The sequence below is a fragment of the Bos javanicus genome, chromosome 17 (genome assembly GCF_032452875.1).
Source record: "Bos javanicus breed banteng chromosome 17, ARS-OSU_banteng_1.0, whole genome shotgun sequence".
In the NCBI taxonomy this organism is placed as follows: Eukaryota; Metazoa; Chordata; class Mammalia; order Artiodactyla; family Bovidae; genus Bos; species Bos javanicus.
This window is the reverse complement of record NC_083884.1, coordinates 4,951,135-4,964,822: the sequence shown is the minus strand read 5'-3', so window position 1 is coordinate 4,964,822 and position 13,688 is coordinate 4,951,135. Positions and strand designations below refer to the sequence as shown.

At 41.2% G+C, this 13,688-nt stretch overlaps 1 protein-coding gene across 6 annotated transcripts in view; it reads left to right on the top strand.

The window, feature by feature from the left end:
• Nucleotides 1-13,688, top strand: part of TRIM2 (tripartite motif containing 2) — a 128,101-nt gene that overhangs the window by 55,577 nt on the left and 58,836 nt on the right. For 2 of the 6 annotated variants that reach the window (XM_061383942.1, XM_061383948.1), the window contains exon 2: nt 13,364-13,548. The exons of 1 other annotated variant lie outside the window; for it this stretch is intronic. In XM_061383942.1, coding sequence (XP_061239926.1) covers nt 13,364-13,548 — 185 coding nt within the window. Of the gene's footprint in view, nt 1-3,316; nt 3,562-13,363; nt 13,549-13,688 lie in introns of those variants that run through there. 3 more of the 6 variants (XM_061383944.1, XM_061383946.1, XM_061383945.1) reach the window with 2 other exon arrangements.

Genomic DNA, 13,688 nt, shown 5'->3' with positions numbered 1-13,688 from the left:
AGCCATCTCATCCTCTGTCGTCCCCTTCTCCTCCTGCCCCCAATCCCTCCCAGCATCAGAGTCTTTTCCAATGAGTCAACTCTTCGCATGAGGTGGCCAAAGTACTGGAGCTTCAGCTTTAGCATCATTCCTTCCAAAGAAATCCCAGGGCTGATCTCCTTCAGAATGGACTGGTTGGATCTCCTTGCAGTCCAAGGGACTCTCAAGAGTCTTCTCCAACACCACAGTTCAAAAGCATCAATTCTTCGGCGCTCAGCCTTCTTCACAGTCCAGCTCACATCCATACACGACCACAGGAAAAACCATAGCCTTGACTAGACGAACCTTTGTTGGCAAAGTAATGTCTCTGCTTTTGAATATGCTATCTAGGTTGGTCATAACGTTCCTTCCAAGGAGTAAGCGTCTTTTAATTTCATGGCTGCAGTCACCATCTGCAGTGATTTTGGAGCCCAGAAAAATAAAGTCTGACACTGTTTGCACTGTTTCCCCATATATTTATTATATGATCCCATTTGTGTAACAGGCCAGAATAGGGAAATCTGTAGGGACAAAAGACTGAAGGCAGGAGAAGGGGACGACAGAGGACGGTTTAATTGGACGGCATGACCAACTCGATGGACATGAATTTGAGCAAGCTCTGGGAGTTGGTGATGGACAAGGAAGCCTGGTGTGCTGCAATCCATGGGGTCACAAAGAGTCGCACATGACTGAGCGACTGAACTGAACAGATAGAGACAAAAAGTAGATGAGTGGCTGCATAGGACTGTGGGGGATGGGAAAGTAGGGAGTAATAGCTAAAGGGAACAGCTTTAAAAAACTTTTTTTTAATTGAGGTATAGTTGATTTATAGTGTTGTGTTAAGTTTCCAGTGTACTGCAAAGTGATTCAATTATACTTTTTTCAGATTCTTTTCCATTATACTTCATTACAAGATGTTGAATATAGTTGCTGTGCCATACAGTAGGACCTTGTTGTTTAACTATTTTCTATCTGCTAATATATAGAATTGTATGTGTATCTGCTAATCTCAGAGTCCTAATTTATCTCTCCTTTGGTAACCATAAGTTTGTTTCCTGTGTCTGTGAGTCTCTTTCTGTTTTGTGAATAAGTTTATTTGTATCTTTTTTTTAGATTCTATGTATAAGTGATATTGTTGCAGGAAGGCGGACCCCTTCCAGGGCCTGAAATTGGGCTCTTGTCTAACACTGGGAAATGAATTGCCCGAGGAGACACATGTGCTGACAGAGCAAGAGATTTTATTGGGAAAGGGCACCCAGGGGGAGAGCAGTAGGGTAAGGGAACCCAGGAGAACTGCTCTGCCACGTGGCTCTCAGTGTCGGGTTTTATGGTGATGGGATTAATTTCCAGGTGGTCTTTGGCCAATCATTCTAATTCAGAGTCTTTCCTGGTGGCGCACGCATCGCTCAGCCAAGATGGATGCTAGCGAGAGGGATTCTGGGAAGTGGACGGACACGCGGTGTCTCCTTTCGACCTTTCCCGAACTCTTCCAGCTGGTGGTGGCTTATTAGTTCCGTATTCCTTATCAGGATCTCCTGTCGTAAAACAGCTCATGCAAATGGTTACTGTGGTACCTGGCCAGGGTGGGCTGTTTCTATCAGTGTGCTTCCCCTGACAACATCACATGATGCTTGTCTCTATCTGGTTTATTTCACTTAGTAAGTTCATCTCTGGGTCCATCCATGTTGCTGCTAAGGACACTATTCCTTCCTTTCATAGCTGAGTATGTTCTGTGGTGCATGTATGTGTATATAGTTACCACATCTCTACCCATTTGCCTGTCGATGGGCGTTTAGGCTGTTTCCACGTCTTGGCTGTTGTCAGCAGTGCCACTGTGAACACTGGGGTGCATGTATCTTTTCAAACTAGAGTTTTCTCCAGATCAATACTCAAAAGCAGGATTGCAGGATCATATGGCAACACTATTTTTAGTTTTTTAAGGAGTATCCATACTGTTCTCCATGGTGGCTATACCAGTTTGCATTCTCAGCAGCAGTGCTGGAGAGTTACTTTTTCTTTACTCCCTCTCATGCATTTATTGTTTGTAGACTTTTAAATGGTGAAAACTGTACACTTGAAGTGGGTGAATTGTGTAGTATGTGAATTATATCTCAATAAAGCTGTTAAAAAACAGAACTTCTAAAGCAGGTGTTAACCTGAGCTTTTGAGAACTGTGTACTACGCCAATTTGGGCATGTCTCTGCATTTTTCTGGATTTGTCAAGTTCACCAAATTCTTTGTGACCTTCCCCTCCTGCCCCTCTGCAGAGCTGAGTGCCCCTTCACCGGGCTTGCTGCAATGCCTGATTACATGGAAAGGATTTAATGAATATTAATATTATTAAACATGCAAATTCAGTTTTTATCATTTAAATAAAATAATTAGTGTCTACTTTTAAACTAGTAACTAACCAAGGAATAGAAAGCAATGCATTTCTTTCCCTGCTCCATTGCTATAGAAAGGGAATGATTATGGATTCCATTCTGATATATAGGATTTTTATATTCTAAAGTATTATTTGTAATATGAAGACCTAACTTTTTATGTGGCTTCTTGCTGGTCATTTTTGTTACCAAAGCCTTTTCAGGATCAGTTAAATGACCTGATAGAGGAGTTATGTTAATATGTCAAGTTTGACAAGTTTCTAACCTTTGAGAACTATGGCTTCATCAGAAAAACAAAAGGTTCTGTTGGCCCCCTGAAATAAATATTGACTTACATGATTTTTTTCTGAATGATTAGAACAACAAAAAACAGAGAAATATCATTTGCATGATTTGACTTTGAGGAACTGTATTTTATAGACCCTTTCCTGGGTAAGACCAAAAAAGGAAAAAGTAGAGCCTTGTTGAACTGGGCTGTTTTGCATTTTAAAAAAAATTTGCATTGGTGTTTCAAGCTAGTTAAAAAATCTAAGGAAATAGATTTTTTTTTTTCCTTACTAAGGGAAGTGAGTTTGTGCTCTCACACTCCACCCAAACAGTCTTCTAAATTCGAACTTTTCCTACTGAGCTCCCGCGTGCCTAATTTCTTCCTGGGATCTTTGGCCACTGCATCCCCTTTTGCTTACTTGGCGGCACACCCGCTCTCCGGTTAGTAAGCCTGTCGGCTGCGAGCGCAGGGAGCTGTGCACAGACAGTCCTCCCCCTGGTAACCGTGCAGCCCGGTTCTGGTGATGGTGCCTCGGCCCAGCACAGGAGCGTGGAAACAGCTGACTGCTGACTCAGAGGGGAGCGCAAGCCACCCACGAATCTCATTGCAGCTCGCTGCTGCATCCCGATCCCATAATCCCTTGCTTGGTCTGCTGCAGTCTTTTCAACAGACGCTGAGTGAGAAAAAGATGTCCTGGGAGATAAAGGTTGATTGGTTTCAATACCGAAAGGGGTCTCCCACTTGTTAATGACCCAGAAACGTCCCTGCCGACTTTCCTGAGCCTTCTCTTGTCTCCTCCATTTTTCTCTTCCTCTCTTCTGTTCATGAGCTGGCACATCACTCCATAGAGCAGAAGATATGCTGGGCTGCTGATGATGGCTGCACTGCATGGTAGGGAATTTTAACCAGTCTCTTTGCATGGTGCTTCCAGACTCTAGACGTGAGCAGAAATGTGCATTGTTCTTTTGGGTGGCTGCGGGCTGCAGCGCCAGGTGGGGGAAGATGTCGTTCTTTGCCTCGTTCATTAGTCTGTCTGCAGAAATGGGTAGGTCCTCGGTGTTCATGCTGCTTAGTCTTAGGCCAGGGGAATAACTAATTCATCCTGCTGCCTCTGTTCTGGCGTTTACCCCTCTCTTCTCTCTAATGGTGATGTAGTATGCTCTGTAACTATCAGTCAGAGGGAGACCCACTCTGCTTAAACAAAAGCATCAAATTAGCAAGAATAGGGCGATCATCATGCCAGATTTTTCTTATCAAGTTTCTAATGTGATCTAACTGGATCTTTATTTTTACTAGTTTTATTTTAATGTGTATATAGGCCTATTTTAAATATAAGATTTTTTTCCCTGTGCTTCTCGCTGTTGGGTACAAAAATGGGGATGAAATGTTTAATTTGCAGGATTCCTTCCTCGGTACTCCAGGGTAGAGGAGACTGTGTGATTCGACCCTCCCCCACTGTGTCCTCTGTTAGGGAACCCTGGGGTTAAGTGCCACAGTTCCCAGTTACCATTGGAAACCCAGTCATTCATAATGCATGACTCGACCCTCTGAATTCTGAATGCCATTGATGATCAGAAAATGTGCAGGAGAACATTTGGGGCCTTTTCTGACTTTTTTTTTTTTTTTTTGCTGCCTTTGAAATAGACTCAAATCTGGGTGGAGTTCAATGGCAGCACTACATAGAAAGGGGAAAAAAAAATCTTGGGTTGGACCTTAGGTTTGCTTCCTGAAACAGTAGGCATCATTTTTGTATCCAAGAGCTGTTTGTGCAACGATGCCCCACCCTGCCATTATTCCTTATTGGGGTGGGGGGCAGGGGATTAGGAGAGCAAGTAGGAAGGCTATTATTTTAAATTAAAAATGGAATGTTAATTAGTAGATTTCTGAACCCAAAGGTAAAATGATATTTCTGTCTTAAGAAAAGATGGTTTCACTATCAGCTTTAAGGAACAGGTCCATAGATTCAGAACAAGGCATTTTAAAAATTATTAGTTCAATTCTTTGGTTTAGATCATCTTACAGTAGTTTTATTCCTCATGAGTAAATTGTGAGTGGTTTTTTGTTCTCGGCTTTGTTTTAATCAGACTGTGTAAGGAAAGCCATTTGTTTGCCCAGATTCTTCAATCGATTTCTTAAGTATTAGGATTCACTCCTGCCCACTGTGAACCTGTTTCCCGGTGCCTTTCAGTATTTTTGGACAGACGCTTTAGCAGCATCCTTCCTAACCCACTGTGTTGTTAAGTAATGCACGCCCCTCCAGAGCAAGCACACAATGAGAAGTTTCGTGTGTGCCGTGGTGGAGAAAGCAGCTTTTTGTTGCAGAGATGTGAATAGTGGCCTTTCCTAAACCTCCAAGTGTTTCTTTCTAGTTTTCTCCTAGAAAGACATGAGGGGTTGGCATTGGAAAGGTTAAAACACTGCTGAATGTAAAAATGTTCTCTGGTAGAATGTGCTGTTTCAAGAAACAAGAATACAGCGTATATATAACCCACACATTTTTAAATGGAGAATAAAATCTATACATATTTTCACCATAGTTAATGTTATAATCCTGGGATGACTTAATTTTTTTATTTATATGATAACAAAAGTTGAGTGATTTTGTTGCTTGTGAAATATGGTAAAAAAAAATACTCATTCTTTGTCTTACTAAAGTAAAAATGTCCTTCACTTGGATTTCTTTAGACATTAATTTCTCTAAACTCAGGACTTTCTTTTACCTATTCTTATTAAGTAGAAAAAAATCCTAAACATGTAGCTATTTATTTAACTAAGCTTAATTTTTAAGACTCCCTTGTGCTTTTTTTTCATTACCTCTCTGATAAAACTAAGACTTCAGCCAAATATTTATGTGTATTATTGAGATGTATAGGAGAGAAATACTTCCAAACTTAAAAATTGCCACAAATTTTTTACAGTCATTTTTTTTTCTTTTAAAAAATGTGACCAAGTTACTTCTAATTGTGGTAAAATTCTCATTTGTACACACCCATGATTACTTTTCAAAAAAAAAATCTAATACCATCTGTGTCCCTTTATTACTTATATAAGAATTTTAGTGTAGATTTATAGGATCTGCTTTCTATTAGGGTTCTTTGAATATCATTATTATGCAGTTGATCAGAATTGACCAGATCAGGCTTCCTTGAAGAATTTGCAGGTTCAGATTAGACCAAATACTGAGGAAAAAGAAACCAAATGTAATTATTCAAATAACATCACTGGAGGAGATATTCATTCCTGCTCTTTACATGCCAGGCTCCCCTTTTCTGCTTTACCCACTCTGCGTTCATATTCTCTATTGAGAATTCCATTCTTCTAAGTGCTTTTATTATTATTATTAGAAACTTATTAGTTTAAGTAAACATTTATTCTAATCAACAACAGATTTAAATAATACGCTTCCGGGGGAAAAACGTATTGCTGCTATATACGCCTGTGTCTGTTGAAGTTCCCATGTAGAATAGATTTCTCTTCCCCTTTCTCGCTAATCTCACCCACCTCCTGGGGCTTAGGGCCCTGGCTGCCCTCTGCCTTTCCCCAGAATATTCAGCCTCTTTGTGTAGTCCCCAAGGAAAGCAAGGGAAGAGACTTGGCAAGGTGATGGATGTGGGGAGAGGAGACCCCACTCACCCTGACTGTCCCAGGGCACTGTCAGATGAATGTCAATTAGCCTGACGACTTAACACTCCCCATCACACAGACCCAGCCTTCTGGAACTTTGAAAACCCAAAGCAGATCTTAAGAACTGACTACGGAAGGTGAGTACTTTCAGGAAGAAGGCAATGGCAAACGTTGGCAAACTAAAGAAAGAGGTAGAGGAAACAGGCATAACTGTCATATCACAAGTTGGGGGCTTGGCTTAAAAATCAGCTTCCATATGGTCAAGCTCAGCAGTCTAGGGGAGCTGTCATACATCTGACCCTGGGAAGGAGAACCCTTGGAAAGCTTGGGCACACGCCTCCCTGGAGACAGAAGTTAAAGCCGATGGCTTCCTGAGGCCCCCTGCCCCGCCTCCACGCACACTCAAATTCCTCCCATCAAGAAAGATACTCCATCTGGCTTTTCTCATTTACAAAATGGCCCATTTGGGATAGAGGCTTGATTGAACTGGAAATAGGTCACCCTGTTTTAATTTCACTGAAGATTGTCCTCTTTTCTTTCCTCCAGTTGAGTCCTCAGTAACAATGCAGATTTCATTGCAAGTGGATAATAACATGCTCATAAATTTGAAAAATTAAAAGTACCTTGTTTTTTGAATTGTATTTTAATCCATACCTTGAGCTCCAGGTACCACCTGCTCTGGCAGGTAAAAGGTAGTTTACTGTGAGTTTATAGGTAATCCCAGTGGTTCAAGAGCTTCTTCCTATAAATGTAAAAGAAGACTTTTAGCTTCTTGGGAAGTCAATCTAAGCACATCTGCACCATTGTTGTTGGTCCAAGAAAAATTAAAAAAAAAGTAGCTATATTAACAAATAAACTCATTTAAGTTCCACAAAGAGAAGCCATAATCCAGGAATGCCGTAAAATTAAACAATGGAAATGGAGTCTAGTGTCTTTAGGATGACATATAATCAAATGTGCTGCCGCCTACCCACAAATCACGTGTTAAATTTTGATTTTGCAAAGAATTCTTGACCTGTTTCCCAACCGTGTTTCTTAGACCAGCCAGACAAGCTTTCACCAATCTCCCTTTCTCCAGAAGACGTTTTCAGTCTGTTTTTCTCTTCTATCCTCTCTCCCTACTCTTCATCACTCTACCGTCAGAAATAAAGGGTTGGGATAGTTTTCCGATCTCAGTGGTGTAATTTGGAGTGGGAGATACGGTTTCAACTGTGGAATTGTGGGTGCAGGCATTTGTCTTTCGTTTCATCTCCTCCTATCAAATTCTTCTTTTCCATTTGGTTGTAATTTCCACCAAGTTGTAGATTTGAGAAAGTGAATCAGGCAAAATACCAGAGATGATGTGGGGAGGGAAATGCTGGGGCAGGATTTTTCTCTGCCCAAGGATTTTGTTATCTGATGGTTACATTGTTTTTACCCACACAAGCTGTGTTTAGTTGGCAAGCCCCTACTAACATGGAATTTATGTGTCAACCTTCTTAGATTTTTTTAATTTCCATGCATATGTGTCTTTAGTAGTTCTCAATTTCTTTTCCTGCATTTGTAAGAGTGTTCAAATATGTCACTAAATATTTAGCTTCTGGATCATGGTTTATGTTGCTAATCATTAGACTTACATGGGAAGACAGGTAATGTCTGATTTCAGGTGAAAATGTTCAAATGCCCGGTAATAACCATGCTCTTCATCTTGTAATTTAGCAAGTGCTGCTCTTTTCTGCTGGGACTGAGTCTATTCCCGTGTTACACTTTCATTCAGTCCACTTACAAAAATGTGTCAAGAGACTCGTAGACTTAGAGAACTAACTTGCTGGGGGAAGGATGGGGAGAAAGGATAGTTACGGAGTTCGGGATGGACATGTACACACTGGTGCTGCTGCTGCTGCTGCTAAGTCACTTCAGTCGTGTCCGACTCTGTGATCCCATAGATGGAAGCCAACCAGGCTCCTCCATCCCTGGGATTCTCTAGGCAAGAATACTGGAGTGGGTTGCCATTTCCTTCTCCATATTAAAATGGAGAAGCTGTATTTAAAATGGATAACCAGCAAGGACCTACTGTTTAGCACATGGACCTCTACTCAATGTTATGTGGCAGCCTGCATGGAAGTGATGGATGCATGTATATGTATAGCTGAGTCCCTTTGCTGTCCACCTGAAACTGTCACAACATCTTAATTGGCTATGCCCCAATACAAACTAAAAAGATTTTTTAAAATGTGTGTACTATGTACCAAGCACAGTTCTGGGTGCCGGGACTACTGCAGAGCAATCAGATAAAAATCCCTGCCTTTGTGAATCTTATGTCGTAGTGTGGGGGTGGGGTGGGCATGAGGCAATATTCGCAATAAATACATCGCACCCTGTATTGGAAAGGGACCAGAGGGCTCGGGAGAAAAATGGAGCAAGGACGGGGGTGCTAAGTGCTAGGACACTGGGGCAGGCATCAGTTTTAAAGAGTGGGCAGACTGAGATGGGGACATTAAAGCAAAGATCTGAGTGGGGAGCGAGCCCCGCTGTGAGCAGCTCTGTTGGTTTTCCACCAGCAAGGACCCTCAGCTAGTCTCCCCACGCAAGAGCTCTCACAGCTGGCTCGTGTCGGTACTACACTGACGTTGGCTGTTGGTGTGGTTTCAAAATGGCTCGCTCTGCCCTGGCGTCCGTATCAGTTCCTCTCTCGGCCTCCTGTGAACAGATGCTGCTGGTTCCTGCATCCTGAAGCAGGCTGGCTCCTGCAGAGACAGAGCACAGCCAGGTGTGTTCATGTGTGTCTTGCGGATCCCCAGCTAAAGAGTAGTTCTGTATTCTGATTTTTGTTACCATGCTCTTAATTTCTGCTGGTTATGTATGTAAGAAGGATCTCAGACAGTTCAGAAACCAAGAAGGGGAAAGGACAGTAGCTGAGAATCTAGATAAGTATTTACATGCGTGCATGCTAAGTCACTTCAGTTATCTCCAACTCCTTGGGACGCTATGGACTGTAGCCCGCCAGGCTCCTCTGTCCATGGGATTTTTCAGGCAAGAATACTGGAGTGAGTTGTCATGCCCTCTTCCAGGGGATCTTCCTGACCCAGGGGTCGAACCCTTGTCTCCCATGGCTCCTGCATTGCAGGCAGATTCTTTACCCCTGAGCCACCAGGGAAACCCAGTAAGTATTTACAGCTTTTCTAATCCAAGGAGACCAGAATCTGCAGTTGTGCCCAGATGCTTTGATGGAGAAAGGCCGTCAGATGTTTCGTGGATACTCCTTGTGCATATTCAGATGGTTGGAAGCGTCCCACAGTGCTTACGAGTGCATTTTGTGCCTCCGTTTTTCTAAGCACATTCTCCCTCCAGGAGCAGTCAAATTTCTTTCTACTGTGGCTATCCGGTTATATTCAGGGAATGATCATTATCTTGGCAAAGTCTTGGTTTGGAGCTCTTTGGGGGTTGGAAACCTTTTGTTTGATTCTGGGAGTCCTGAAGATCTAGAAGTCTTCATCAGCTCACTTGTGACTGATTGTGATGTTGTCATGATTTTAAATTACTGTTAATGAATAAACTTAATTTACCATATAAATTAACAATACTAACAAAGACTCCCTCTCACCCACTACAGTAATTATCATGGAATTAGAGTGAAAATTAGAATGAAATGTTTTTTATTTCCTCTTTGGAGAATAAAAATGTCTGCTCAGGAAACTTCATTTAGTCAGCATAGATCATTTGATTAGAACAAATGTTTTTTTCTTGCCAAAATTGAAAGTTTAAGGTTAAAAAAAAGAGTAAAATCCAGTTTGATGTTTTCTTTCCGCTTACTTCAGTATTCAACATGACTGATTATTTCAATGAATATGCTCTTTGACTTGACTGTGCTCAATGACATTGTTATTATTTAGTCTTCTTTGACTGCTTTCTTTTGTTCCAGCATGTCTCACTTCTCTGATTGAACTTATTCTTTGACTAAAGTTTTCCGCAGGCAAAAGGTAGGCAGAGGACATGATGGGGGCAAGGACCATTTGATCCTGCTCCGTTTTAGCGTGAACATTTCCAAAAGCTATTCAAAATAAAATTCTTTTTAACTGATTTTAACTGAAAAGTTTAGTATGATTTTTTAAATTTTATTAATTTATTTTATTTATTTATTTAAAAACCTTTTAAATTTATTTGGCTACGCTGAGTCTTAGTGGTCACACATGGAATCTTCAGTTGCAGCATGTGAGATCTAGTTCCCTGACCAAGGATTGAACCGGGGCCCCCTGCATTGGGAGCGTAAAATCTTAACCCTTGGACCGGCAGGGAAGTCGTATTTATTTTTTAATTGAAGGGTAATTGCTTTATAGAATTTTGTTGTTTCCTGTCAAACCTCAACATGAATCAGCCATATAGTATGATTTAAAATGTATATATATGGAACACTTGGTGTGTCATGCTTGCTCAGGGCCTAAACCAGTCTTCTGTATTGTTCCAGTGTAAATGCTGCTGAAAAGAGAAGTCTATCATCTTTATAAGTCACACGCACACACACACACCCCAGTAAAGTGTTAAACTTGCTTACGACTAGGTAACATGAACTTATCAGAAGGCAGAAAGCTTGCAGTCCAAACTTTCTGATTCACTGATTTTACTGGATGACCTTGGACAAGTCATTTAAACCCCCGGCTTTGGTTTCCTTATCTTAAGGCCAGACAAATCCATCCCTTCCCTATTCTTGGGGATATCTTAGGGATGCAGTCAAAGAAAAGTAGATGATGTGCTAGCACTTTGAGCTCCTGAGAAAAGAGCTGCATTTAATTCAGGCAATGGGTATCACTCTCTACGCTGGTACTTTCATTCTATGCAAGTCTAGCAGATAATGCTGGCTAATTAGATCTGTCTCACCTACGCCGTGTAACTAATGCAGTGAGTTCCATTGGAACGTGACACTTGTACAGCGGGTGCTTTTACGAGCCCCATCTATTTATTAATCATCCTCTTTAGAGAACTTACCCAGAAGGCATAGAGCTGGAAAATGGGCGTGTCATGTCTGTATCCGTTCTCCAATAGATTTCTGCAGAAAAGCTGACATACCTTTTTAAAAGTTGATTTAGTAGAGAGAAAGAAGAAACACCATTTGTACTTGGAAAATAACATTTCTTTTAGAAAGTGTGAAATTGTTGATTCTGTGAACACCGGTCCTGGATCAAGTTAAAATGTATGTAAACCAAGCTTCCATAGCACAGCCTTCTGAAAACCCAAGTCTAGGAGACTTACAGTGGTTTAAAGGGTGAAAAGGTCATGGGTTTGGCATTCTGGCAAACTTCCTAACTGAGCCTAAACAATCCATAAGTACTTCCCTACTTCCCACCTAGGGTCATACTTTTTTTTTGAATAGAGCATTTCTATTGGGATTTGGGGCGGGAGCTGTGGACACCTTGGCAAATATTAGACAATTAGTAAGTGAATTTTAGCCCAGCCTTGGTTCACCCCTGTGGGACAGAAGCCAGAAATTCTTTAAGGTGATAAATGGAGTTGTGTTTTATGTTATAATTTTACCCTCCCCTATTCTTTCATAACCCTCTGCTTTCTTTGTTACCCTCTTCCAATTCTCTTTTGCTGACCTGAACTGTCACAGTTTGAAACCTCCTCTGGATTAATTCACTTCACCAGTCCCTCAGATACCCCAACACGAACACCAACAGACACTGCTTAAAATAATAGAGATTGCCTCTAGCCTTTGTCCCTGCTTCATGAAAAATACATATTAGTATGAAGCCTATAAACCTTTAGTTGTAAAGAAAATGCTTTGAACTATATACAGAATTTTTATTGAAAACTTCTAATTATTCCATTCCTGCATATTAATAGTATATAGGGAAGGAACCATTTTTCTTCTATACACTTAAGTTCATACCTGAAGCCTGTGAATTAAAGTGGCAAAAGACAGATTTCAGAAGAAAAAGATATACACATTTTATTGATATTTCTTTTTTTCAAGATAAAATTTATTTTATTGAACTTTATCAATTTAATATTTAAAATTTTACATTGATAGGAGCTTCACAGAATAGAAGAGGCAGTTAGACCCAAGAGCTTATATACTATTTCAGTAAAAGACCATAAACTGTGGAGAATTGGCTAGGCAAAGGAAAAGTTTGGACTCCTAGGGACAGTAAATTGTGGGAAGGTGACCAGGCTGTAAATGGTGGATAAGGGTTGTTTAGTCAAGTCTGTTGTGCAGACTCCACTCTGGTGACTAAGAGGCGTCTTCTCTTCCTGGTATTGAAGATACCCAGCATCTTTACAAATGGGAATGGGTGCCCTGCCTTTGTAGACAGATGGCAGAGGGAGAGAGCTCTTCTTCATCTGCTATTTCTCAATTGACTCCAGCTCAAAATAATCCTTAGGTCATAGTGGCTGATTTGGAGGTGTCATATTTTGACCCCCTTCAAGTATAATAATTGAGAAAACACATTCTATCCTAATAAGACTATTCTATTTAATATAGACTATAATAGACTATATTTTAATAAGACTATAAATATATATTCGGATATAGTCGAGGCTGAAGGTGTGAACAGGCAGAGCTATGTGAGTATCTATCCCTTCAGCTGCCCCTGCTTTGAAATCCAGCAAGATAGCTCTTTTTTTTTCTTGTAGCAATTTAATTTTTAATACAATTTTTAAAGGTTACTTGCCATGTACAGTGGTTACAAAATATTGGCTACATTTCCCATGTTGTACAGTACATCCTTGAGCCTGTCTTTCCCCCAATAGTTTGTATCCTCCACTCCCCCATTGCTGTATCAGTATGTCCCCCCAGCCTCTCCCCTCACTGGTAACCACTGGTTTGTTCTCCATATCTGTGAGTCTCCCAGCAAGCTACCTTATTCTAATTTTTTTTTGTTTGCCTGGTGGACATATGATTATTTTATTGATTTACAAAACGGGCCCCTCACTGTACACCCTCTGTAACACTGCCAGTTGGTTACGCCGGGGTCACAATATGGAATCCTACCCATATTCAGAGCGCAGTGCCCCTAGCAAATGAAGCAATGATTGATTTGTATTTGCAGATTATTACATGTGTCTCCGTTTTGGTTTTTCTGTCTGACAGCAGCAGCGTGCAGGGTCAAAGACAGCCGGCCCCCCATGTCAGTGGTCTAGGATGGCCAGTGAAGCCACCAACATCCCCAGTCCTGTGGTGCGCCAGATTGACAAGCAGTTTCTGATTTGCAGTATATGCCTGGAAAGGTACAAGAATCCCAAGGTTCTCCCCTGTCTGCACACTTTCTGCGAGAGGTAAGCCTCTGTGCTCGGAGAAGGGGTTTCACAGGCTGACTTTCTACTACCTGCCAAAGGGTGCTGTCCAGAATTCTTCAGTTACCTATGGGAGATGATAAGTCTTTTGTGCTTCTGATAGACATCTAGAAACGTAATCA